The 25,917-nt window shown below is 34.6% G+C and overlaps 1 protein-coding gene across 1 annotated transcript in view; it reads left to right on the forward strand.

Annotated features, from left to right (window-relative positions):
* The window catches only part of LOC136036433 (tachykinin-like peptides receptor 99D), a 189,419-nt gene that overhangs the window by 80,300 nt on the left and 83,202 nt on the right, over positions 1-25,917 (forward strand). Inside the window, exons 3-4 of the mRNA XM_065718668.1 lie at positions 11,521-11,739; positions 21,177-21,327. Of these exons, the coding sequence (XP_065574740.1) occupies positions 11,521-11,739; positions 21,177-21,327 (370 nt within the window). The remainder of the gene's footprint in view (positions 1-11,520; positions 11,740-21,176; positions 21,328-25,917) is intronic.

Genomic DNA, 25,917 nt, shown 5'->3' on the forward strand with positions numbered 1-25,917 from the left:
TTTCAAATTAATGTACGTAAAAGACCTATTGTTTGTACAAAGAAGCTTTTTCGGTTGTCCAAGATAAAACAAACATGTCTTGAACCGAAAAAAATTTTATAGCTTTTTACGCAAAATCCACAATTTCACTTATAATAATTATTCCTTCTGGTGCAGTTTTTGCGTAGCCATGCTTCTAAATTAGTTTTTCAATTATTTTTGTTTAAATTATTTTGGCTTTTGATGAATGTTGTGAGTTTAGCTCAAAGGAAATTTTTATTGCCCAGTTTTGACAATGTATCTAGAAAAGTATTCATGCTATTGTAATAGCCATGGCTTCTGCACAATAAAGGTATAAAGAAAATTCAGTAACTTTGGAGTTTGATAGAAAATTAAAAAAATTCGCTATGTAAAAAACACGAGTAATAGAGAAAATATTGTTACAATATGTTTTCAGTTAAGCATACAATACTTTACTAGAAAACTTGTTTTTGCAAATAAATTACCTTAAAAAATAATCCATAGCAACCAAATTCTACAAAAAAAAATACTGATTAAAAAAAAAGAGTTCTTAGAAACCCTAGGGCTCCGCAGAAAGTAATGGGAGGTATAAGGAGAGAGACTTTATCAACAACGATGAATACACATAAACTAGAATGAAAAATTTGGAAGAGGTGTGATGAAGATCGTACAGGGGCTTTCTGAGACACATGATTTAATTTAATGACTCTTATGGGAGAGAATGGTGAGAAACTTCGCTTGAAGGATATGACAAATGCAATTGTTGTTTTTATTATTTCTATTTATTTGTCATCTACGCTATACAATAGCGTAATATTTTGAGTAAGACATAAAATAACAGGACCCAAGAGCTCACGGTACTTTTGACGAGGTCTGAACCTTAAATTAGATTCGGTACTAGAGTTATCAATTTCATCGTCCTAGCACGTCAAGAAGCATTGAACTCGCCAAAGCACTGGAAATCCCCCCAACTCCCCCAAAGAGATCGGATCCAGTCGAATTTTGTCAATAATGTATCTATAACTTGTATTTATTCTCGAACTCGCCAGAATACTAGAAATCCCCCTAACTCCCCCGAAGAGAGCAAATCCGGTCCGGTTATGTCAATCACATATCTAGAACTTGTGCTTAATATTCCCATCAAGTTTCATCCGATCTCTCCACTCTAAGTGTTTTCCAAGATTTCCGATTTCCAAGATTTTGTTTCTCCCTTCACCCCCCTATGTCCCCATATTCAATCCGAATTGAAAATGGAGTATCTGAGACTTGGAATCTTTCTAATTATCAAGTTTCATTAAGATATGATCACCGATTCGTAAGATAAACCTAATTCCATTTTCACGATTTCCCCTCCCTCCAGCCCCCCCAAGATGGTCGAATCGAGGAAACGACTGTCCCTGATACACCTACCAATTTTCACCGTCCTAGCACATCCACAAGCACCGAACTTGCCAAATCACTGGAAATCTTTCCTCCTGACTCTTCCAAAGAGAGCGGATTCGGTCTAGTTATGTCAATTATATATATAGGACTTTTATTTATTCTTCCCACCAAGTTTCATCCCTATCTCTCCACTCTAAGTGTTTTCCAAGATCTCCGGTATCCCCCTCCAACTCCCACCAATCTCATCGGATCCGATCGGGATTTAAAATAAGAGTTTTAAGACACGAGGTCAAAATAATATCAAATTTCATTAAGATCCGATCACCCGTTCGTAAGTTAAAAATACCCTATTTTTTAATTCTTCCAAATTAACTGAATTACCCCCATCCCCAACTCCCCCAAAGAGAGTAGATCCGCTCCGGTTATGTAAATCACGTATCTAGGACTTATTCTTATTTTTCCACCAAGTTTCATCCCGATCTCTCCATTCTTTGCGTTTTCCAAGATTTACAGTCTCCCTCTCCAACTTCCCCCAATGTCACCGGATCTAGTAAGGATTTAAGACATGAGCTCTGAGGCATGAGGTCATTCTAAATTTCAAAATCATTAAGATCCGATCGCCATTTCGCAAGTTAAAAATACCTCATTTTTTCTAATTTTTCCCAATTAACTCCCCCCTTCCAACTCCCCCATAGAGATCAGATCCAATCCGGTCATGTCAATTACATATCTCGTACTTTTACTTATTCTTCCCACCAAGTTTTATCCCGATCTCCCCACTCTAAGCGTTTTCCAAGATTTCTGGTTTTCTCCTCCAACTCCCCCCAATTTCACCGGATCCGGTCAGGAGTGAAATAAGAGCTCTGAGGTACGAGGTCTTTCTAAATATATAATTTCATTAAGATCTGATGACGCGTTCGCAAGTCAAAAATACCTCGTTTTTTTCAAATTTTTCCGAATTGCAAAATTATGTCTCCCACCCAACTCCCCCAGAGAGAGCAGATCTGTTCCAGCTATGTCAATCACTTATCTAGGACTTTTGCTTATTCTTCCCACCATGTTTCATCTCGATCTTTACACTCTAAGCGTTTTCCAAGATTTCTGGTCTCCCCCTTTATCTCCCCCCAATGTCGCTAGATCCCGTCGGGATTTAAAAGAAGAGCTTTGGGTTACGAGGTCTTTCTAGATATCAAATTTCATTAAGATCCGATGACCCGTTTGTAAGTTAAAAATACCTCATTTTTTTCTAATTTTTCCGAATTAACCCCCTCCCCCCAACATTCCCAAAGAGAGTGCATCCGTTCCAGTTGTTTCAATCACGTATCTAGGAATTTTGCTTATTCTTCTCACAAAGTTTCATCCCGATGTCTCCACTCTAAGCGTTTTCCAATATTTCCGGTTTCCCCCTCCAACTCAATCCAATCTCGCCCGATCCGGTCAGGATTTAGAATAAGAGATCTGAGACACGATATACTTCTAAATATCAACTTTCCTTAAGATCTAATCACCCGTTCCTAAGTTAAAAATACCTCATTTTTCCTAATTTTTCCGAATTAACCGTCCCTCCACTCCCCCCAAAACAGTCCAATAGGGGAAACGACTATTTCTATTTTAATTTAGTTTGGTCCTTTATACGCCTGCATACTTTCATCGTATTAACTTATCTGGAAGTGCCCGAACTAGCAAAACGGGGACCGACAGACAGACAGACAGATAAAAGTTGCAATTGCTATATGTCCTTTGGTAAATACCAAGTGCCATATAAACATAAAAAATTATTTATACCGAAATAAAAACGCATAGAAACTACTTACAGTATTAAATAAAAACTAATGAAAAAAGGTAAAACAAAGGGAAAAAAGGAGAAAACAAAAATAAAAGAAGGAAAAAGTGAAAGGAGAAAAAAAAATCACAAGTGAAAAAATCTAACCAGCCGGTGACTTCGGTGTTTACGGTGAACGTAAGCAGTTAAAGTACATGTAACGAATCATGCAATATTGCAATTTGCTTTTAACAAACAACTTTGACTATTCTTACTAATTTGCTGTTTAGAAATTGATATCCTTCCATGCGGAAAATTTTGAGCAAAATTCAAATGGAACAGTAATTTCTCAAATAACACCTCACACAAGTGACAATGTAACACGCCTTCTATCGTTATTCTGAATATAATGGTTTCTTCGAGTTAAGTAGTTTCTAAGCATAATTAACCAATCAAGTATTGTTGCAATTGACTTTCAGTACCAACTAGAAAGACATGCTGATTATTCTTATTAATTTGATCTTCTAAAAAATCGATTCTCTTCGTGCCAAAATTTCAGAGCAAAATTTAACTGGAATGGTAGCTTCACAAATGGTGAAAATATTCCCAAACAAAAACAAAATTTGAAATTTGGGAATTTCACTGTATGTAGGCTATACAATTCATGATAGTCTATTTGAGCATTAAGGGGGCAGGGTACAGAGGTTTTTGGTGAACCTTAAGGAATGATGTATAGTTTATAGAATGTTTCAAAGTTGTTTTTATAAGTTTAAAGCCTGAGATTTCCTTATAGAGAGTGGGAAAACTACGTTGATACCAAATTGTTCATGCACAACATTCCAAATTTTGCTTTAGACTCAGGAGTCAAACAAGGTGACGTCCTTTCCCCTATCCTTTTCAATTATGTAATTGACTGGATTCTGGAGAGAGTTTCAGCACAGACAAAGGAGCAACATTCGGAAAAGGTGTTCAGGTGACTGATTTAGACCATGCAGATGATATTGCCCTTGCCGAGGATGATCAACTGGACGCCCAAATCATGATGGAGAAGGTTACATACTACTCTACCATGGTTGGATTAAGAATTAATTAGACGATAACAGTATTGAGAAAGTTAAAGAATTTGTCTACTTCGAATCCCTTGTAGATTTGTAAGGGGGGCCTGACCAAGAAATAGAAAGGTGTATCCGCCTAGCCTTTGTCAGCTTTTCTCAGCCTAGTAAGTCACCATGAATGTGTCGAAGCATAAGCGTCAATACTAAAACTAGAGTTTAGGAGGCGATCGTCCGAAGTGCTCTCCTATATGGGTGCGAGATAGGGGTTGTCAAAGCTCAAAGTACTAGTAAGCTCGATGTGTTTAATCACGGCTGTCTTCGTCGTATTCTACGCGTCAAGCGCGTTGGACGAGCATAAAGCAAGGAGATCCTTGGACACTGTAAACAACACTACCCAGTCTCGGAAATTGTAAAGGGACAACGGCTCGTGTGGCTAGGCCATTGTCTACGCCGTGAAGACTACCGATGCATCTCGAAGTCCGCTATCAATACACAGCTGCTTGAAAATCAGAAACGTAAACCTGGGGGCCAGAAGAAACATTGTCAGTCAGAGATGAAAAAAGGACAAAGATCCGCTTGGAGGTTTTTCCCCATTCAGTTGGCTCTGGAACAGCAGTTGGCTCTGCCAGGTCGAAGCCGTTGCAGATAACCCTGCCTCATGGAAAACTTCTTTTAGAGAAATTACGGATGCCAGGTGAGGCGGGGCAGCGTCTAGTTTCTGTCAAAAGTAAAAATAAAGTAATCAACCACGTTCCAGGATAGCCAAATGCCTCAGATCTATAATCTTGCTACCCCCAATACTCTCATATGCCCCCAGCATGAGGTACTGATCCCCACAAACACTGACCTTGTGATATTTATCTGCGTTATACAAGCTATTGCAGATATGGGAGCATGAGACAATTGTCTTCTATCAACAGACGGATTGATGCATATAATAACCGATGTGTTTTGATCGGTATAACGACCAAATTGACACCCAAGGCACTCGTGGTGCTTTATTTTAAGAAAATAATGAAGTCAATAAAGCATTATTGTCTTCGAGTGGCTTGATTCCACAATGAACTGCTAGTAGCGGTATATTATCTAATTCAGCTCAATTAAATTTTCTGTTTCATAAAAGCAGAGAAAAACAAATCTTTCCGACGGAGGAACTTCCTCCTTTTTAGATTATGTCACTTTTAGATTGTCTCAATTTCATGCCGCAGCTCATTGAGCAGCGTCCTAGCTTAGAGTGTACGAGCCCCTTGGGCAAAGTTACTTATTTTTGAGGATGGGAGACATGATTTAGATGGATCATGAGGACCTTCTATACAATTACCTCAGGTGGTAGCCTACATATATAGAGAAGCATATCAACAAAATGAATTTAGCCTATTCAGAAGGAGGTGCTAAACCAAATGATGAGATTTAAAGGGTGTTGACCTGGAAAAGTTCAAAAACCCCTGACGCAGAGCAATGTTGCAGATGTAAGGACGGTGCTCGTGACATTTTACTATTAGGTAGACTCGATATGGCTTTCTAAGATCTACTATTACTACTAAAAACACACTGAAGCGCCGAGCCACCTGAGCTCAGCACAGTTGAGCAAGCTCTTCCTCCCCAACAGATTCATAGCTTCACTCTCTACACCCTCTGGTGGAATTTCAACTTCTTTTAAATCATTTGATCACAAGTTCATTCGTAAAGCAGGCCCTAGCCATCTCAATTTTTCTTTCATTCAAGCCCTAAAAAGTTGGGTAGAGCTCATACAACTTTTTGTTTAGCATACGAGCTCCTAACGCGCATCAAACGAGCACCTAAAACTATTAGTATTTACTATTTTTTATATTTAATTATCAGTATCAGTATTTCCTTTGGAAGTCTAAATATATAACTTAATCTTCTTCTGCCATTCGAATCACAAACGCTTCAGAACTATACTTGACACTTATCGGTGCTGCAATTTCAATATTCTAATTTTGGTCCGCTGATTTTTTCATATTTTTTCTTCTAAAGTCCTTTTAATATTGAAAACAAACCTTGTGTCTTGGCTATACTTCTTTTTACGTCTTCATTGCATCTAACATTCTCTCTAATAACACTACCCAGGTAAGTTAAGCTATCTACTCGGTCGATTTTTCCTCACCTTTATTTAAAAACAATCTAAGTGACTTTGTCTTCTGTCATTATTTTCAAACCTATTTTTGTAACATGAACTCTCAAAACCTCTAAAAAATATGCCTAGATAACTTGTCTATCTAGGATACTCAAACCATTTAAATAATTTAAGTCTAGAGGAGTTTTACATAGCCTTTGTCATTTCCTATATAAAAGGAATACGATATAACCCTGCTTAAATCTCGGTTCAGCAACAAACCTACTAAAAGTCTCAGTTCCTACCTTAACCCCTAAAATATTATTCACGTTCATAGCACTAATCACTTTAATGTGCTTATCTGGTATACCATACAAGGATAATACTTTTACTAAAGTATTTCTATCAGCAGGCATGCTCATAATCTGTAAGACTTAGAACTAAAGGGGTTTAATGATATAAATAATTCTCTATCATTACGAAGAGTAAAGGTTTGGTTGTCACGTCCTCTTCCTTTCCTAAGCCCATACTGTTCTTCTGATAAGACTTTACCTGCAGCATTTTTGTTCTAATAAGTATAGTCATTCCAAGTTTGCTTCCAACAAAAACCAAGCCACTGCCTCTAGGTTTACCACACTCACTCTTATCACATTTCAGATAGAGCGATTTGGTCATATTTTTCCTAAAATCGCTAGGCAGACTACTATCCCTTTTGAAAGTTGTGTTCATAACCTTCAACAATTTATCTATAACTTCACAACTCCCGTATTTCACTTCACGGCATCAGTACCTAAGGATCTTTTTTTCCTCCTTTAACCGCTGTCTCTTACTTTCTTTCACAAAATAAATTTTCCTTCAAGAGGAAAAAGAGAAGAAAAAATATACAAAAAAAGCTTAAATTCAAAAAAGACAAAATATAATAATAAGATATACTAAGAATACAATTTTTTTTTCTTTTTTCTCAGTATAGAGTCTCTACTGATGTCCTCTGCCAAATCTAATGTCTCCACAAAAAATTAACCTCGCTTTAAGATGGGCCTCTCCCGATATCGTCAAGACAAGCCCAATGGTGCAGTCGGAATACTTACATTTGTTATACTCTCTTAGGTACGGCCTATCATCTACAGGGGTAAATTAAGGGTTTTCCATTTTTCAACAGCCAGGACATAGTTTGGGTATACTGTAACTACAAGGCCTAGCATCCACGACGAGCAGAACACAGAATTTTGGTGACGGGATGGTAACGATGACGATGACTCAGACGAAGCTTCAGACTTTTATCTTATCGATTCGTCTTGTCACAAAAATGAGAAAGAATTACCATTTTGCCATTTTATCAAATTCTTGAAAAAGGCATAGATAAGTGTCAATATGCTTTACGGTGTCAATAAATTTTTGACAATATTTGACAAATGTTTGACAAAATGCTTTACGGTGTCAATAAATGTTGCCAGATGAGGTGCACTTACTACATTTCATAGTTTTTTAAGTTATTTACGCGTTGAATCTTCAAAATAACTCAATTTTCAAAGATCATCTATGAAAGAACTGCCTTTTGAGCAGGTTTACGCTTATAAATGCCTCTTTGTTTCGCCCTTTTTCTGGTTTAGCACCAGTATTTTATAGCAGACACGCGGCAACACTGGTTACAAGCAGAACAATAGATTTGAAGCTTCTTCGCCCGATCAAAACATATTGCTAATAGCTATCCATAACAGCTGGTAAAATTGTCTCTCCAATCTCCAATCTAGCAAAAACTCGAAAACTCCTTTCTTGCAAAGTAATTTTCTTTTATGTTATCTATACCAAAACATCACATAATCAGAGATAATTTTCAAAATATCCCTTTCAGCATATTTATACTGAAAAACCTTTTTTGGGAGTTACTGCTGTTTTGGTCCCAACCCTTTACACCACGCACCCAGTAACACTGGTTGTGAGAAGAATGAAGATCCCGGGGTATTGGATTTGTGCGAGGGGGCATTTTGAACCGTGGGAGGACATGACCGATGCTTGGTCCCTTAGTAAAGTTATTCATGGTATCTTGAAAAATTATCTCTTCGACTAAACAACTATTCTTTAGAAAGCAGTTCCTTTTCATGTCATCAAAACCTTATATTGCAGCTGGTTGCTTACCGATAAGGTTACAAAAACTATCAGTTTCGCAACTGAATAGAAGCAGTTGCTGGAAACTGAAAGGAAGCACTTCTCTCATATTAAAGTGAGAAAGGAAATGAACTCTTCTTGTGGTAAAAAAAAAATATTTAACTTTAAAAAACTCTTTTGTCAGACCAAAAATTCAAACAGAATTTTCACATGAACTTCAATTTTGCAATGACAATGAAAGTAAAATATATTTAAATGGATTAACCCTTAATATTAAGTTTCATCTGTTATTAATTTAAACTTTTACCCGCTATTGTATGTCTTCATTTTAGTTCAATTGCAAGTGGAAAGGTAAAGGTTACCTTTAGCACAGTTTTTCATATGAAAATAAAAATTAAAAATTGTCATAGGCTTATAAGAAGCTTTTATTTAAATTCAAAATTGTTTATATTTGCTTAATGCGTAATTTTGAGCAAAATTGTGTGTTTTTAAATGAAGAACTCACCAACAGCTGATTTAAAAAACTTGAAACTGTTTGCAAAAAAATTGTTTAAAAAACGTTCTCATGAAAAAACTTTTGGGAGCCAAAGAAAATCTAATTTCCTTTGAAGTTTACAATATCACACCACACGAGGAGAATTTCATGATTTTTTCGTTTATTAATTAATACAAATCACGAATAAGGTGGAATTTGCAACTAGTAGGCTAACATTGAACCACTGAGGAACCCAGTATTTTTTTTTTCAAGAAATAAAAATGCTATGCTACTCTAATTGACTCTTTCCATGCTGAAATTAGAAAAACAATTTAAGTACTTCTAATTCTATAACTATGCTTTCTTTCTTATCAACTCTTTTACCGATAAGCTTAGTTAAGCAGGCACCAAAATACATTTGAAGCTAGAGTATTACCTGAAGTTGATTGATGCCTTAACGCTTAACTGTGCATTGGTTAACAGTATACGATGGCTTTCCTGGCCCCTTCATCAAATTATTCTGTTATAATTTCATTAAACATCCAGAAAAGGTCCGTTATTCAAACATATCGCCATCTACTTTTACAAGCCATTTCCGTTTGGAATTTGAGTTGAATCTGCCATTTTATTTTCTGCTTTTGGCATTGTAGACAAAAGGTTTTAGCCTACATGTATTTCTTAAACTTTAATAATTCTATTACTGCTAACCAAATTGAAAGCTTTATTAGCAGCGATGTTGTATAAGTTAGCTCGTGGCTATGTTTTCTAAGGAGGGGGGGGCACACATACCCTTCCTTTATTTTCGACTCCCATTATTTCATGTGTCAGTTCTCAGTAGAAGATTTTAGAGAAAACAAATAAGAAACGTTGATGAAATTCTCTAGCCCAAAACAATAATTTTACTTTCAAGTAGCTGCAGATAGGAGCTGGAAAGGCACTCTTTCCGATCCATGAGCTCTTCTTTCGAAAGCAATTTCCTTTCATGTCATTTAAATCTTATTTTGCAACTCAATGACATAGTGTAATGTTGCAGAAACAAGGACGATGGATGTAACATTTTACCGTTAAATCTACAGCTGAGATACAAGAATTTCCTGAGACTTTCCACAAGATATTCAATAGCTTAGCCTCTCACAAAAGCCTTACTGATTAATTGCCATGACCTTGTTTTGCTTGGGTGGGCGAGATAATGGAAAAAAGAGAGGTCTATAATTTGAACTAACGTTTGACGCCTCGGAGCCAATGTAAAGAATTAATGGTTCATTATCAATTGTGGGAAGTTTTTGAATTTTGATCAGTTAAGAAAAGAGCTTCAGATTTTAAGATGATTTATCTTATGGTTTTCAAACTTTCGACCTAAAAAAATTATCTTTATATAAAATTGATTTTCTGAATATGTATGTCAATTTGTAATTATAGACCGAAATATTCAAGCGAAAAACGTGAGCATGTTGCCAGGTTTTTAGTAGGCTAAGTTTCTAGTAGGCTAAGTTTTTAGTAGGCTAAGGATCATGTGAGAAATGCAAGTTTATAAGGAGAAAATAAATAAAACACAAGTTTTTTCAACTGAAAATAAGGAGTAACATTAAAACTTAAAACGAACAGAAATTAGTCCGTATACGAAAGGGGCTGTTCCCTCCTAAACGCCCCGCTCTTTACGCTAAAGTTTGAGCCTATGTCACAACTCTACTTTTTAAGACAATAAAAAATACTTTAGCGTAAAGAGCGGGGCGTTTAGGATGGAACAGACCGAATATGGAATCTGAAGGTGCCCATGGAATACTTACCTGACTCAGCATAAAATCTGTCACTTTTTAATGAAACCAATTGACTGCCTACCGTATATAATTAAAAATATTTACTTTCCTTAAGACTCAGACATAGAAAAAAGACATATTTTCTCTTGTGATGATAGGAATCCAACTGATTCTGAAAATCTGAATATTAAAGTGCTCCAGAGGAACACCCACTTAATCTACCCGTTTTACACACTCCTGCAAACAAAAATAGAAAAGGTTCAAAAAAGAAAATAATTCCTCTAGCAACATAATGGGGTAGGGACTGTTCCCTGATATCTCAGAATTCTTACGTTTTTCTTATAATTTTGTATATTTTTCATATAATTTTCCTGTTGTTTGTAGTTCGGTTTGAGTTCAATCCCTCCCTCGTGGAACAAAGTCATTTACAAATACTACAAATATAGAAATAAAAAAAAGGTAAAGGTAAAGGATACGGCATTAGACTTTACAGTCCGTACCGGCGGTGCTGATCTCCGTTTCTTGGCCCTTCAGCCAAGAAGTGCAATGGGGGGGGGGCTGGGGTCCAGCCATCCTGTGCTTTGGCACACCCTTCCTGTTAAGATAAATAAGTTAAATAAGTTAAATAGATAAATAGATAAACATAAATAGATTTTATGTTTCTGTAAAATATAGAAATACTTTCAATCAACATATAATAATGATACAACATTTAGAATCATCCAGCCAATATAGTTCCTGATTATTTTGTAGGTTACTCAGGGGATTTGAACGCCCCATCCTCCACATACACGCATAACACATTGCAGGAATCAGGAGTAAGAGAAACGTTGCCCCTATTTCTTCTATACGCCAGACCAGGCCGTTGTCCATGCATTAACATTGTAAGATATCCCATTTTGCAGGTATTTTGCCATCGTCCATCCGTTGCGGCCACGGATGACAGAGAAGACAACTGTATGTGTTGCGACAGGCATTTGGTTTTTCAGTACTCTGTTATCATTACCCTATCTTATATTTAGCTACACATATACAGATGAAAGGACAACTTGTTATTTAGAGTGGCCAGATAGCCCAGAAAATGACACAGATTTACAGGCTCATTTTACGATAAGTGAACAGGTGTAAGTATAACAGCTATTGCTACAGATTAACTCAAAATTTAGAAAACAAAAATGTCCAATACAAATGAAAAATACAATGTCATACAAATTATAGTATTAAATAAGGGATCTGAGGAAAAAGAAACTAAGACAAGTAAAAAAATAACACACAATAGAATGAGTCACTTATTAACACTGCTCGACGAATATTAAACTTTCATAATTTTTTTTTAAGAAGCAAAGCTTTCTTTTTTATTATTTTTTTCTATGGCACTATGGCTAAAAGAAAAGTTTCAATTTTTTTTGTAGAGACTGGAAAAGGCTGAATTCCTCGATTTTGCAGATAGAGGCCTGAAACAACCAGGTTTTATGTTCCAGGTTTCCTGGTTTTATGACATGTGAACTTAATCGGTTAATTTCTATCAGAATTGGGCCTGTTTCTTGGGGTATTTTTCTCTTTTTTTGCATTTTTTCTGTCAATAACATTTGATGCATTTTTAAATTTGATACTTTTCTGTTTTTCAAAATCATGACAATAGATTTTTTTTTCATGTTCAAATAGTAGTGAAGGAATCAAATAGGTCACTTTGTCCAAAACACAATACCCAATACCCAGGTCAAATACCCAATACCCAGGTCCAATACCTAGGTCGCTAAAAAATATTTCGTTGACAAAATTAGGTTATTACATTACTTTACCTAATTTAGATTAACCTTTACAGGAAACCAAGATAGTTCATATTAAAAAAGATCTAAGCAAAAGAAAATTAAATCCCTCCATTTAATCACTTTATCATTCATGGTTCGAGTCAAAACCATAGGAATGTGGTCAAATAAAGTGGCTTTGTTTATAATGCTAGCGTATGATAAACATATTTTAAGATTATCAGGCTATGTTGTCATCATGAACTCTCTGGGTAAAATGGGTTGGGTGAAAGCTGCTTACCGCTCAATGGAATTTACTTTTCCTGATAAAAACAAGAGTTTTTAAATGAATTAGCTTTGTCTTATGGCCTCAAAAACACCGATGGAGACAGGAGCTACAAGAAGAAGAAAAATTAACAGGTGACTTCGTCTGAAAAGGTGACAATGAATATATGATTTAATTCAAAATATGTATTTAATTTGTTTTTATTTTGGGTATCTACATTCCTACATTAAGCTCAAATGTATAATCGACAAACCTGGATATGCTTAAATACCACACTTAGTGCAATGCCAACATTGCTCGTGAGATATAAACTTAATGTATTGCGATTTAGACAGGACTAGATCTATTATTGCATTTGCCCACTTACACACCAAATTAAAAAAAATGAACGCATATATAACGGCATAAGACAGGATAAGGAGGCTCAACAGAATAAAAAATAGATTATCTAATTTAAACCGTAAAAAAATTGCACAAGAATATTTTTTTCTGTTTTGAGCAGCAACAGCTGCTGGTGACTTTTAAGCTATGGCTTTATAATCACTTCCTGGGAGGAGTAAGCCAGGTGAAAATAGCTTACCAGTCACTGGATTTTGCTATTCCTGAAAAGTCACTTAATATGTGACTACTTTTCCTTCTAAGCCTTAAAAAGCACCAATAAAAACTGGAGTTGGCAGAAAAAGCACAAAAGCAAGGGCAACATCGCCTATAAAAGCCACAATGAAGACACGACTTAGTTTTGCTAAATTTTTGCTTACCAGAGCTTGTTTCATAAAAGAATCTTGCATAAAGTTTCACAGTTTGGGATAAGATATATGATTTTAAATTTAGTGTTAGAGTGAGGGGTGTCTAATTATTTTGTGTTTTGTCACCATTTGTGTGATTACTTTTGTATTTAGTGGCTGAAACCATAGGTGTAATGAGAAATTTGGTCCTGTCTAAAATCACACTACAAAATACATTGCAAAAGGTGCCCGAATTCAGTTAAATTTGATATCCAAGTATATCTGAATTATTGATTGTAAATACGAAAGTAATTTGAGAATATAGAAGCACTGTATCAAAACGAACCAGTTGCATGTTTCGCAACCAGTGTTTGGTCCTCAGCAGAGGGGGTATTTAAATATTTATGTTACATTTTATTATTAACTTAGAAATCAATACTCCAGAAAAGGGGTTCAATATCAAAATATGTTGAGTACACATTTTGCAAACAGTTTTCAGCTGGTATTTTAGGATTCCTTAGCTTATTGATTACTAATTTTAGTTGCGATATGTTGTGATACTACTTCCACGACAAATCCCACCATGACTGTTGCTACCATATTTCTACTATTAATTAACAACAAATGCTGTTATAATGAATGTCATTAGCCTCTATTAATATATGAAAAATGATTCAATTATAGATGGAATCGAAATTAATTTTCAAAGAGCAAAATATTATCTTTTAAAATCCAGGATGGAAATTTTAGAATTAGCTTATATAAGAATTTAGCTTATATAGGATACCAAGGCTAAGCCGAGCTAAAATTACTATAAATCATGCAACGAAATTGAAACAAACAGATACTAAGATGAAACATCTCGCCAAACTTAAAAGGGGCATAAATCATAGCGGCTATTGCTGCCCCTCAAAACTTTTACAAGATTAAAGTAATCCCCACACTTTGCTGAAAACAAAACGTGTTTCAATACATTCTGTCTTTATTTTTCATTATAAATAAAAAATCAATAAGTCTCCATCTTTTTGATAAATTTTTTACAATATCAGCTAATTCTAAACAACCAATTTAGTTTGATTTTACATTTTTTATAAGTTTCATATTAACTAAACTATTTAATATATGGTATATTATATTAAACATCATCCTCAGTGGTTTCCACCCATTGTTTCAGATCCTTTCAATTAAGTAGAGTATCAACTGTCTAAATCAGTGGTTCTCAACTGATTTTGGGTCATGCCCCCCCTAAGCATTTCTAAAATCCTGATGCCCCCTCCTGAAATTTAAATTTTTTATTCAACTTCATTTTTATTCATTTGAAAGAAGCTTAAGAGACAATTTTGTAAGGTTGTCCTCTAGGTATATTGTATGCTAATGAATAATGTTTTCCGAACACAACATCTTCTGCACAATGTTTAACATCTTTTCAGTATATTTGTTTTACTCTGTAAATGCATTTGAATGTCACGTCTTTCACATTAAAAAGACCGAAGGGTGCAGGTCCTGCCCATAACCCCAAAAAAATATTGCCTTGCCCAACCGGTGGGGCCTGCGCTTCATGTTGGGAATAACGGGTTTGAATCAAACTTTTCCTTTGATATGTCCGTTGAGTTTACAGTACATCACAAATTGTGTCTTCAGTCAAGCCTTATAAGAGTATTGAGCAGCAGTAGCATCATAATTCCTCGTGGTATAATTTCTAATATAAAAATATTTATGACAATTTATTTAGCTCTTGCATACAAAAAATAAAATCTAAACAAATGAAACTTAAGCCGTTTAGGAGGTTTCAGGAGTAACGATGCCATTTTTATTCCTCGTTATAATAATAATAATGATTTATTTAAATCCTGTACATCTACAAACTCTCATAAGAAGAGTATGAATTTTAAAAAAAATTAAAATACAAAAACAGAAAAAAAATTCTAATTTGGGACACACAAAAAAGATACAAAGAAAGGTATAACGAAAAGATAGAAGCAAACAAAACAAAATTGGACAAAGATCATTATTAGATTTCTTCATTCATAAACAGGAAAACTATTTTTCACAAAATACAAACTCTGCACGCTGGATCAGTAGTAATAGCATTGTTAAGCGTGCTTTTTAGCGTGTTTCATTATGTCAAGAATACAAATTCGCTTAAGCCCCTTTCACACGTGTGCTTTGCAAGACATTACTTTCTAGCCATAATCGCAATGGGGCTATCAAGCTGATTATAGAATAGAAAATAAATTAGGATTATGCCTAGACATTAATGTCAATTTAAGCAAGCCTGTGAACTGGACTTAATCAAGCTTTTTTGTCCTCAGCTTCAAAGATGGAAAACAACTTTCTTTAAACACGTGATTCTGCAGAAGGATTTGATTAGTATGATTGAGTAGAACAACTCAGGTCTTTATTTTTCCCCACCCATAGTTCTATCCGGCTATGTGTATTAAAGCACAGGTGACAATGCTATTATTATTAATTAGTCTTATATTTAATATTCAAGACCGGCTCATCCAGTTTGGGTATAATTTATCTATATTTCTACCAGTCTATCGATATTTTATTGATCTATCTATCTATCTATATTTGGTATAATTTATCTATTTTTTTTTCAAATTTATCCTCGTCTCCCCATTACGCAGATTGTGTCCCAATCTGATTTTTTTTCGATAGCTTACATGTTTTCAATTTTATAGATTAATTGTAAAATGGATATTAAAAGGTAAGGAATTAACGAATGAATGAATGTATTACAAGTTGAGTGTAGAAAGTTAATCTATATATATAAAAATAAGTTGTCTGTCTGTGGATGTGTGGATGGATGTGTGGATGGATGTGTCAGGTGACGTCACCTGAAAAAACTGGATTAGGTGACGTCAAAACTGAAAAAACTAAAAAAAGGCAAAAACTACAAAAAAAACTAAAAACTAATAAAAAAATAAAAAAGCTAAAAAACTAAAAAAACTATAAAGGTAAAAACCAATAAAAAACTAAAAAAAAAACTGAAAAAACTAAAAAAAGGCAAAAACTACAAAAAAAAACTAAAAACTAATAAAAAAAGTAAAAAAGCTAAAAAACTAAAAAAACTAAAAAAACTAAAAAAAGGTAAAAAACTAAAAAAAATAAAAAATAAAAAAAAACTAAAAAAAAGGAAAAAACTGAAAAATAAGCTAAAATAAAGGTAAAAACCAATAAAAAACTAAAAAAAAAAAGGAAAAAACTAATAAATGACGACACTCAAAGAGAAAGCGACCAGGACAAAAAACTAAAAAAAAAGGCAAAAACTACAAAAAAACTAAAAACTAATAAAAAAAATAAAAAAGCTAAAAAACTAAAAAAACTAAAAAAAGGTAAAAAACTAAAAAAACTAAAAACTAAAAAAAAACTAAAAAAGGTAAAAACTAAAAGAACTAAAAAAGAAAAAAATAAATGACGACACTCAAAGAGAAAGCGACCAGGACAAAAGGAATGTTCGATTAGCAATCAACAAAGCACCGGGACACAGGGAGTATAAATGACGACCAGGACACAAGTAAAAAAAAAAATTAACAAAACTAAAAAGAAGGTAAAAACTACAAAAAAACTAAAAAGAAAAAAAAACTAAAAACTAATAAAAAAACTAAAAAATCTAAAAATCTAAATAAACTAAAAAAGAAAAAAAAGGAAAAAAATAAAGGAGAAAAACAAAACTAAAAAACGAATGTATATACAGACCGGTACACCGGGATACAAATGACGACCGGGACACAGGGAATATAAATAACGACCGGGACACAGGGACACAACTACAACGGGGACACCGGGGGAAACAGGGGGATATAAATGACGACCGGGACAAAAAAACTAAAAAGAAATAAAAACTAAAAACTAATAAAAAAAACTAAAAAATCTAAAAATCTAAATAAGCTAAAAAAGAAAAAAAAAGGAAAAAAATAAAGGAGAAAAACAAAACTAAAAAACGAATGTATATACAGACCGGGACACCGGGATACAAATGATGACCGGGACCCGGGACACAGGGAATATAAATGACGACCGGGACACAGGGACACAACTACAACGGGGACACCGGGGGAAACAGGGGGATAACCTGACAATCTATTTATATGCAAAGACAATGGGACAGCAAAGAATGTTGTATATTCGCAAGTTTTACGTAGTTAAAACCATATATATATATATATATCTATATTCACAGGTGGGACATAGGGACACAACTACAATGGCGCGTAACTATTATGGCGCGTAACGACTTACGCGCGCGGGGGGGCTTGGGGGGGGCGCGAAGCGCCCCCACCAACTAGGTGTTGGGGTGGCGCGAAGCGCCACCCCAACAGCTAGTAAGTTATATATGTTCTGATTGGTATATAGCCCTGTGGTCACACTGCTAAGTATTCGAACAAAATGGGTCCTCTACCAGTTTAAAGGTTTTGATTCTATAAACCTCTGAGAAACTACTCCAGCAGAGGAGCAATGTGGATACAAAACACTATGTACATCCAGGTTATCACTATAACATACCTGTATTAGCGTACTGGCATATTAAGGTAAGTCATATATATTCTGACTGGTATATAGTCTTGGGGTCACACAGCTATGTATTCGAACAAATTGGATATTCTTGGTAAAAATTAGATTTAGTCGGCTCCCTGTCTCACATAAAAGTTTCAAAAATGGGATTTTATACCTGAGCTGCAGAATAACGCATATTTCCCGGATGCTTCAATTTTCTCATGTTATTATTCCTCTAAGAAGGAGGATATTACTTAATTATTGCCCCCTCCCCCTAAAAAAAGGAAAATATTTCGTCGTTTATTTATATCTAAAGTTTGGCTTTGCTTTCTTCTTATTAACCAAATTATATGTTCTAAAAATTTTCAATACTGTAATCAGAAATTGTGTCTTTGGACTATCCTTAAGGCCGTGATTAAGTGAACTGATGGAACTCGAAAATCCCATGTTAAATTGAAAATTTATATTTAAAAAGTACTCAAGTATTCATTGGTGGAAGATGCCGCTTTTAATATCAGGCCATAGCTTCTTGAAGATGCTACAAAATGTTTGAAAGGATTTCGCTCTATTTCCTCTAATTGCTTAGAAATCTTAGAAAATGTCTAGGTCTTTTTCACAAGTGTACTCTATGAAGGATATTGCTTTTGGAACAAAATCGGTACTATCATGAGCAGAAGACAATAACCTGTAAGATGATTGGAACCATTTTTCGATGTATTTTCCTGTTTTTTAACAGTCCCATAAAATATTTTCAGCTACCTGAAATTTTTACCAAGTCGGTTGCCAGAAAGAACCGTTTCACATCGCCGATAATACCCCCTAGATACCAAAATGACAAGCTGGTATAATCAGCTGCTTGTTAATACAGTATGAAATTTTCATAAACTATTTCAATGCAATGAAGAAACCTAGAAATGAGAAATAGTCAGGAGCCTTCCGTAAAGTTGTGCACACAAAGCTGAAATCACGGGGAAAATTAAATCAAAGCGAGGTATGCAACTGCGAAACTGCGAAAAAGTTGGGGATAGGCGAGTGGATAAAGAATCGAAAAGAGGCTAAGGCTCTGATACCAATAGCTACATCAAAAGAATCGCATTTTAATGCTGATTTTAAATATATAAGCTTCATCAAGTTTAATCTTACCCATCAAAAGTTACGAGCCCGAGAAAAATTGCTTTATTTTAGAAAATAGGGGGAAACAACCCCTAAAAGTCATAGAACCCTACTGTAGAAGTTTCAAGCTCCTGTCTACCAAAATCTGAAATTTTGTATTTTTTGTCAGAAGGCAGAAGGCAGATCACAGATGCGTGTTCATTTTTTTTATATTTTTTTTTTATTTAGGGGTGATCGAATCGACCCAGTGGTCCTAGAATGTTACAAAAGGGCTCATTCTAACGGAAATGAAAATTTCTAGTGCCCTTTTTAAGTGACCAAAATAATCAGAGGGCACCTAGGCCCCCCACCTAGGCCGTCCCACGCTAATTATTTTCCCAAAGTAACCAGATCAAAATTCTGAGATAGCCATTCTATTCAGCGTAGTCGAAAATCCTTATAACTATGTATTTTGGGACGACTTACTCCCCCACAGTCCCCGTGGGAGGGGCTACAAGTTACAAACACTGACCAGTGCTTACATATAGTAATGCTTATTGGGAAGTGTACAGGCGTTTTCAGGGGCGTTTTCATTTGGTTGGGGGCAGGGGTTGAGAAGAGAGGGATATGCTGGGGGAACTTTTCATGGAGAAATTTGTCATGAGTTAAGAAAATTTCCATGAAGGGGGCGCAGGATTTTCTAGCATTATTTAAAAAAACAATGAAAAAATAAATTTGACAAAGTTTTTTCAACTGAAAGTAAGGAGCAGCATTAAAACTTAAAAGGAATAGAAATTATTACGCATATGAGGGGCTCACCTCCTCCTAATACCTCGCTCTTTACGCTAAAGTATTTTTAGAAATTTCAACTATTTATTCAACGGCTTTTGTGATTCAGGGGTTATTCTTCAGAAATCGGGACAAAATTTAAGCTTTAGCGTGAAGAGCGAGGTACTGACGAGGGGGTGAACCCTCTCATATATGTAATAAAAATATGAGAATACAGAAGTTCCTTACGTAAGCTAATTTGTAAGTTACGTATATCTTTAACTAATAAAATTTATTTTTACTAATAATTTTACTAATAAAAAAATATTTACAAAATTAAAAGTTCTAGTTGCCTTTTTAGGTAACCAAATAATCGGAGGGTAACTAGACCCCCTTCCCCGCTCCTTTTTTTTCTCAAAATCATTCGATCAAAACTATGAGAAAGCCATTTAGCCAAAAAAATATATGCAAATTTCGTTTTAATTATTCATCTGCGGAGAGCATAAATCAAAACATGCATTGATTAAAAAACGTTCAGAAATTAAATTAAATAAAAACAAGTGTTTTTTAACTTAAAGTAAGGAGTGACATTAAAACAGGAAACGAACAGAAATTACTTCATATATCAAAGGGGCTGCTTCCTCATCAACGCCCCGCTCTTCACGCTAAAGTCTGACTCTTTCTCTTAACTCTATTTTTTAAATCAGTAAAAAAACTTCAGCGTAAAGAGCGGGGCGTTCACGAGGAAGCAGTCCCTTTCATATACGAAGTAATATCTATTCGTTTTAAGTTTTAATGTCACTCCTTACTTTCAGTCATTTTTTTTTTAATTTAATTTGTAAGAAAACTCTGGTTTTCTAAGAATCCTCGAAGAAAGCTTTCAACTAAGTTCGGTGTTTAGTTTCGAATTAATCAACTGAGGTATTTTAAATAGCCTATCCTTAGGAAAAAAAGTGGGAAAAAAAGTAAATTTTAAAATGCACTCTATGCATGCCGTCACAGTTGTATATACATGGGCATTTTGTACTTGAGAATGATAGTGCTCTTTTGCTCATTTTCTCTTCTCCCTTGGTCGGTAACCAAGCTTTGCACGATGCAGCCAAATATATTACTATTTCTCGGCTGAAGCATCTCGCCAAAGGAAGCTGTCTATCAAAACCTTTGACAAGACTTGATAATTGGTGCTATTTGAAGGGTTTTCGACAATCGACGGTCTCTAGAGAATTAAAAGACAGGAGGCTAACCTAACTTCAATTTTGAAGCTCCATGTTTTCAAGTTCACTTAATCACGGCCTTAAAAAAACTGTCAGTATAGAATATTTTTCAACACATTTATTTCCCTTCTTAAATTGTGGGTTAGCTTGCTGAGTCGAAAGTGATTTGACTTAAGTCCATTTCAGGTTAGGTATAATTTTTTTTTTAAACTGCTTTATTTTCAGATACAACGCTACCTTTATGTTTTCCACATATGTCGTGCCGCTTATCATAATAAGCTATGCGTATGCAAGAGTGGGGATTGAGCTATGGGGCTCTCACATTGTCGGAGAAGCAACACCACATCAATTAGAAAGTCTTCAAGCCAAAAGAAAGGTAAACTTTCCTAACCAATTTTTCAGCTTCTCTCTTAAGCGACTTACACACTACGCACATAACATTCAAGGCTCGGTGATTAAGCTTTGTTAAATATATTTTTAAGACTTGAATAAGTACTTCCATAATAGGCTAACTTAAGTATGAGTAAAAGCATCGTCTGAGAGTATCAGTAGGAAGATATTTTAAAATTAAAAATCTTGAATAAAGAAAGGGTTTACGCTGTGATTAAGTGTGAAAGGCTTTCTAGGAAAAGTTTACTAATTTAATTTCAAAATTTATTAATTGTTCATTTAATAGTTCCATTTTGTTGCAGCTGAATTGATTTTTCTTTATTTTTCTTTATTTAACTAACTAAATTTTATTTAACTAACTAAATTTATTTATCTAACTAAATTTAAATAAACTAACTTTATTTTTCTTTATTTTATTAACTAAAGATGTATTTAACGCAGAATTTTAAGTAGAGCTCGAATCTACATAGCATTGCCTAAATTAAGGACAAAACTTGCTCCAGAAGACTATAAGTTAAGCAAGTGTGAAAAAACTTTAGTCCTTATATATATTAAATAAAAAAAACAAGTTTTCTTAACTGAAACTAAGGAGCGAAATTAAAACTTAAAATGAACAGAAATTACTCCGTATATGAAAGGGGCTGTTCCCTCCTCAACGCCTCGCTCTTTGTATTAAAGTTTTACTCTTTCTCTCAAATCTACAACTTAAAACAGTAAAACTTTAGCGTAAAGAACGGGACGTTGAGGTGGTAACAGACCCTTTCATATACGGAGTAATTTCTGTTCGTTTTAGGTTTTAAAGTCGCTCCTTACTTTCAGTTAAGAAAACTTGTTTTTTTATTTAATTTCTGTAAGTTTTTGAGTTAATGCATGTTTTGATTTTGGCTCTCCGCAGATGAATAATTAAAACAAAATTTGTATATATTTTTTTTGGCTAAATGGCTTTCTCATAGTTTTGATTGGACAATTTTGAGAAAACGAAGCGGGGGAGGATGTCTAGTTGCCCTCCAATTTTTTGGTTACTTAAAAACGCAAACTAGAACTTTTAGTTTTTTGCGAATGTTTTCATCAGTAAAAGATATACGTAACTTACGAATTAGCTTATTTAACGAACTTCTATATTCGTATGTTTTTATTACGTATATGAGGGGGATCGCCGACTCGTCAATACCTCATTCTTTACACTAAAGCCTGAATTTTGTCCCAATTCCTTAAGAATGACCTCTGAATCACAAAGGCCGTAGAATAAGTAGTTGAAATCACTAAAAATACATCAGCGTAAAGAGTGAGGTATTGGGAGGAGGTAAAACTCTTATATACGTAATAATTTCTGTTTGTTTTAAGTTTTAATGCTGCTCCTTAATTTCAGTTGAAACCACTTTTTTATATTTATTTTTTCATGGTTTTTTAAATAATGCTAGAAAATCCTGCGCCCCTTTCATTGAAATTTTCTTCCCCCGTGAAAAATTCCTCCGTGAAAATTTCCCGCCAAATTCCCCTCCCTCAACCCCTCCCCCAACCCTAAATTCCCCTGAAAACGTCTTGACACTTCCCAATAACCATTACAATATGTAAACACTGGTCACATTTTGTAACTTGCAGCCCCTCCACGGGGACTGTGGAGGAGAAAGTCGTCCTCAAAGACATAGTTAAAAGTCTTTGGGAATTTTTCGACTATGCTGAATAAAATGGTTATCTCAGAATTTTGATCCAAATACTTTGGGAAAAAATGAGCGTGGGTGCCCTCAAACTTTTTTGGCCACTTAAAAAGGGCACTAGAACTTTTCATATCTGTTCAAATGAGCCCTCTTGCAAAATTCTAGAAAAAACTGGGTCGATGCGATCACCCCTGGTAAAAACAAACAAACAAAAAAATAAACACGCACCCGTGATCTGTCTTATGGCAAAAAATACAAAATTCCATATTGTTGTAGATAGGAGCTTGAAACTTGTAAATTAGGGTTCTCTGATACACTTAATCTGATACGCTGGTGTGATCTTTATTAAGATTCTATTACTTTGAGGAGGTGTTTCCCCCTATTTTCTAAATAAGGTAAATTTTCTCAGGCTCGTAACTTTTGATGGGCGCAACTAAACTTGATGAAACTTATTAATTTAAAATCAGCATTAAAATGCGATTCTTTTGATGTAACTATTGGTATTCAACTTCTATTTCTTAGAGTTTCGGTTCGAATACTCTTTTAAGAAACAAACTCTTTTGTTTCTTAGAGCAAAAATTCTGTTTTTTATAGTTTTGGTTACTATTAATCCGGGTCGCTCCTTACTACAGTTCGTTACCACGAACTGTTTGATATTAAATACAAAAAAAAAGTTTTTTCAACTGAAAGTAAGGAGCGACATTAAAACCCAAAACAAACAGAAATTATTCTGTATTTGAAAGAGGTTGTCCCCTCCTCGAGGCCTCGCTCTTTACGCTAAATTTTGACTCTTTCTCATAACTCTACTTTTTAAAACAATAAAAAAAACTATATATATATATATATATATATATATATATATATATATATATATATATATATATATATATATATATATATATGCATTGGGCTTGCATTTAGAGCCAAGTTTTTGTGTTGAAACACCCTGCAATAAATTCTTGCACAAATGCCTAAAACTAAGGGTTGTAAATTTGCAGTAGCAAACTATAAGTAAAGAGCCGCTTGTATCTAAGTTCACCAAAACAGGAAAAAATTATTCTAATTTAAGTCCAATTCTAGTTCTTTTGGTTTTTCTATTCTTTGTTGTTGTTTTTGTCTTTTTTTTTAACTGTCAAAACATTGATTAAAATTGTTTCCAATTACGTCCTGAATCTACTTTGACTTTATTACCTTTTACTTGTAATGAAATCTGGACTAATTGGCTAGATTTATATTTATTTCTAAGCAAAAATGTGGATATTTATAGCCTTATGACATAGATTTTAGTTTAGCTCTCGTTGAAAGTAAATCTACGATGTTAAAAATAGTTGAGATAGGTGAATAAAACTATCAAAAAATGTTTCTAGAGCCTAAGCTAAGCCTATGCCAGTCAGCAAATTTACATTGGCCTATAAGGCAGACATCAGGTAAAAATAATGCGTAGTTCGATTTTCGTTACAATGCTAATTCCAAATATAATAATTGGTGATTTTGCAATTGCGGCCTAGCCTCAATGGGGATGAATATAGGATTCGGCTATACATAAAAATTTGCTGATTTTGTTAGTTTGTATTATTTCTTGTGTATTTATTTTAAAAACGGTCAATATTACCCTTTTTTCTAAGAATTAATGCATATTCACCGACAATGAAGCGAAATTGCTGAGATGCATAAGGATGAAAGAGCTGAATCCTAGCTTGAATTGAATTAATTTTTTTTCGAAAAAAAGAATGAGCACACAATTACGCCTTGACACAGACAAAAGAAGTTTAGCTTTTCTGAAGAGTCTCTGGCCACATGTCTCGTGTAATATTTGATAACACGTGGCGCTCGGAAAGGCGTGGCAGAGCTGCACCAAGTACAGTGAAGCAACTAGCTCTCTGAGATGTAAGCCGGGTGGCAGCAAAAGGGTAGCTGTTTAAAAAGATTACAACATTCCGTGAATAAAGAAACACTGTTAAAGGGAGGAGGAAGTAAACTGGGGAAGAGAAGTGACAGAAGAGTAAACAAATATATATATATACTAGTTCTATTTAGTTTAAAGAATTATAAACAGGCAAATTCAGTTTTCACCTGCCCAGATGAAATAAACGGTCGTCTTAGCAAAAAGAGCTCTCTTTCAGCCCCTTTGCACCCCTACTGTGTGCTTCATCCTATATTTATGCATGCGCATATTCCTCCTAATCAAAGTAGGTCACCATCCTAATCATCATCCAAATATCCATTCCATTCATCAGAAACATCTTTGGTGGAAAATATGAAAGTGTGAGCCAAAAACACTTTTTTAAGGGAGCTGGTATCGCCTCCCAGAAAAGAAGCCATTTATTTGATCAAGTTTATTCATTTGAAGCTGAATAAAAATTGTGTAAGGTGGCACATCGTTTTACATCAGCTATTAGGGAGGAAGTTCAGTTGATCTTTCTATTGATGGAAGGAGGAGCCTCGCCTGAAGCCTCGAAACAGAAAAATTTAAGACCAAGTTTTTGAAGTCTCGGTTAGCTTTCGGATAAATACAGAAAAAGGGGAAGGGAATTCCCAATAACCTCTCTTCATTCTGTGGATTACAGGTTCCTTGTTATTCTAGGAATTTTGTATGTGAAACACAAAATAAAGCATTCTTATGATTACCACATTAAAAGAAGGGGAAGTGGTGGGGGGCAATCCCTCCAAAACAAATTTGAAGAACTTTCCTTTAAAGCTATGGATCGAAAATCTTTTTGAACTTTAATGACCCCCCATCATTGTAAATTTTGTAGAGAGGGGCTCGTTCAAACTAAAATTAAGGAGTGAATACTTAAAAAAATTAAAAAGGAGGTTTGGACTAAAATATACCGTATGTACCGTATCTGCAATTAATGCTGATTCCAATTGTCATTAGTCTTAAAGTTACCCATCAAAAACTATTAGGAGATGAAAAT

Source organism: Artemia franciscana, chromosome 15 (assembly GCF_032884065.1).
Source record: "Artemia franciscana chromosome 15, ASM3288406v1, whole genome shotgun sequence".
In the NCBI taxonomy this organism is placed as follows: Eukaryota; Metazoa; Arthropoda; class Branchiopoda; order Anostraca; family Artemiidae; genus Artemia; species Artemia franciscana.